Raw genomic sequence first — 1,753 nt, forward strand, 5'->3', positions numbered from 1 at the left:
GCTTCCCCGGTGCGGGCCTGACAGGGCCCCTCTGGGCTCCCCGGCTCGTGCTGTGCTGCGGGGCCCGGCCCGGCCCGGCCCCTCGAAACCTCCCTCCCACTGAGCTGGGGAGACGGGCCCCTCCGGCTGTTGCAGAGCAGGGCTGGACTCAAACTTGTAGTATCAGGCCCCACTTTGCCAGAGGTAATGGGAATCACCATTATTGTCACCCTTTTTGGGGCCTCTTTTCTGTCCCTGGGCAGCCGCCTGGTGTGTCTGGCCCTGGCTGGGGTGGATGGAGACTGGGCGCAGCCCATCTCCTGGCATGGCTGGGGTGCTGCTGTCCTGCATCCTGGCCCGCTTCATGCTTAATTTCATATTTTGCCCTTTTGACCCACGTGACACTGTTCCTGTTTTTTTCATTAGTTGTCCCAAGGAGGTGAGGTGCCACCCAGAGCGGTGAGGGTGGCACACAGGGTGGTTGCAGTGGAGGATTTCGAGGCTTGTCTGAGCTGGGGACGGCAGGCTGCTGGCGCCTGTGTCCCACGTACTGTGTCTGGGTCACCGGCCTGGCACTATGGATTTGGCGTTTGGACGGTGCAGAGAGCCCTTGGGTCCCCTGACTGCAGCTGGGCCAGCTGGAGGGTGGTGGGGACATGCCAGTACTTCCCCGTGTAGTCAAACCCCAGGGCTGGTGGTGCACATGGTGGGGGATGGGTGTTGCCCTCTCCAAGGGGTGGCACTGCTCTTTCCCGCTTTGGCCTGGTGGGCTGTCTTCTGGAGGGGATGGAAACCCTGGGTAAGTGGGCATTGTTGTAAGGCCTGGGCTTGTGTTAAATCTTACCGCCTCGTTCCCTGGACCAATGTCCCCTGCTCTCTTAGGAGTGGATGGGCTTTGGCACTGTTCATGGGGGGCTGGAAGGAGCCAGCTTTGGTTGGGCTGGTTGCTGTGTCAGTGCCTTGCTAAGGCATGGAAAGAGAAATAAGGACTTAGAGGGAAGTGATGGGTTTGTCATATGTGCCAGCCATTTTGGTGTCCCAGCAGCATGGCGGAATGAGCAGAGTGCCCAAGCCCTTCAGCTGTGCTCCTGGGTTTCTAACAGCTCCAGAAATGCTGGCTCTTCTGTTCCCATCACAGATGCAGCCTCAGCCCGCACTCTGTCAGGCAGCTCCGTGCCTCCATAGGGGCCTGGCACCCAGTATGGCATGGTTGCTGTGCCGCCACTTCCTGTGCTGCTGGGGGCATTTCCTGCTGCAGGCTCCTTGCACATCTGTGCTGCAGGCTGGAGACCAGACGTGGGGAGGGTGCCAGCCTGAGGTGGGTTTGGGCTTCCCCATCACTGCCCCAGAGCTGCAGTCACCCTGTCCCACTCAGGGAAAGCCCAGGGCCCCTTTTTCCCGCCTTGCCTTTGCCTTTCTCTCCACTGTCCCAGCTAGGGCAGTCCAGTTCCTGCCCTCCTCCCCCTCCTAGTGGCCCTGACTCAGGAGCAGCTGAGGTTGAGCTGGGGGAGGGGAGGGGGTAGCTTTGCTGGAAAATATTTTGCAAGCACTGTGTGTGGAAAAGCCCCATGTGACTCAATGCATAGCTTCCTCCTCAGCTCCTCGCAGTCAGAGCCAGCAGCCCTTGCTGCTGAGACACTCTTGCCCCACTGCCGGCAGGACTAGTCTGGAGGTGAGCTTCCATTGTCCCCAGCTGCCAGGTAACATGTCAGCTGGAATCAAGGGCAGCTTTGTAGCCTGGAGTCTAGGACCTGCTTCAAGCTGCATCCTCTTT

General features: G+C 59.8%; 1 protein-coding gene across 1 annotated transcript in view; it reads left to right on the forward strand.

The window, feature by feature from the left end:
• The first annotated feature begins 260 nt into the window (after positions 1 to 260).
• Positions 261 to 1,753, forward strand: part of TCIRG1 (T cell immune regulator 1, ATPase H+ transporting V0 subunit a3) — a 12,284-nt gene continuing 10,791 nt past the window's right edge. The window contains exons 1-2 of the mRNA XM_025215231.1: positions 261 to 576; positions 1,118 to 1,297. Of these exons, the coding sequence (XP_025071016.1) occupies positions 557 to 576; positions 1,118 to 1,297 (200 nt within the window). The 5' untranslated portion in view covers positions 261 to 556. The remainder of the gene's footprint in view (positions 577 to 1,117; positions 1,298 to 1,753) is intronic.

This window comes from Alligator sinensis, unplaced genomic scaffold (assembly GCF_000455745.1).
Source record: "Alligator sinensis unplaced genomic scaffold, ASM45574v1 scaffold998_1, whole genome shotgun sequence".
Taxonomy (NCBI): domain Eukaryota; kingdom Metazoa; phylum Chordata; order Crocodylia; family Alligatoridae; genus Alligator; species Alligator sinensis.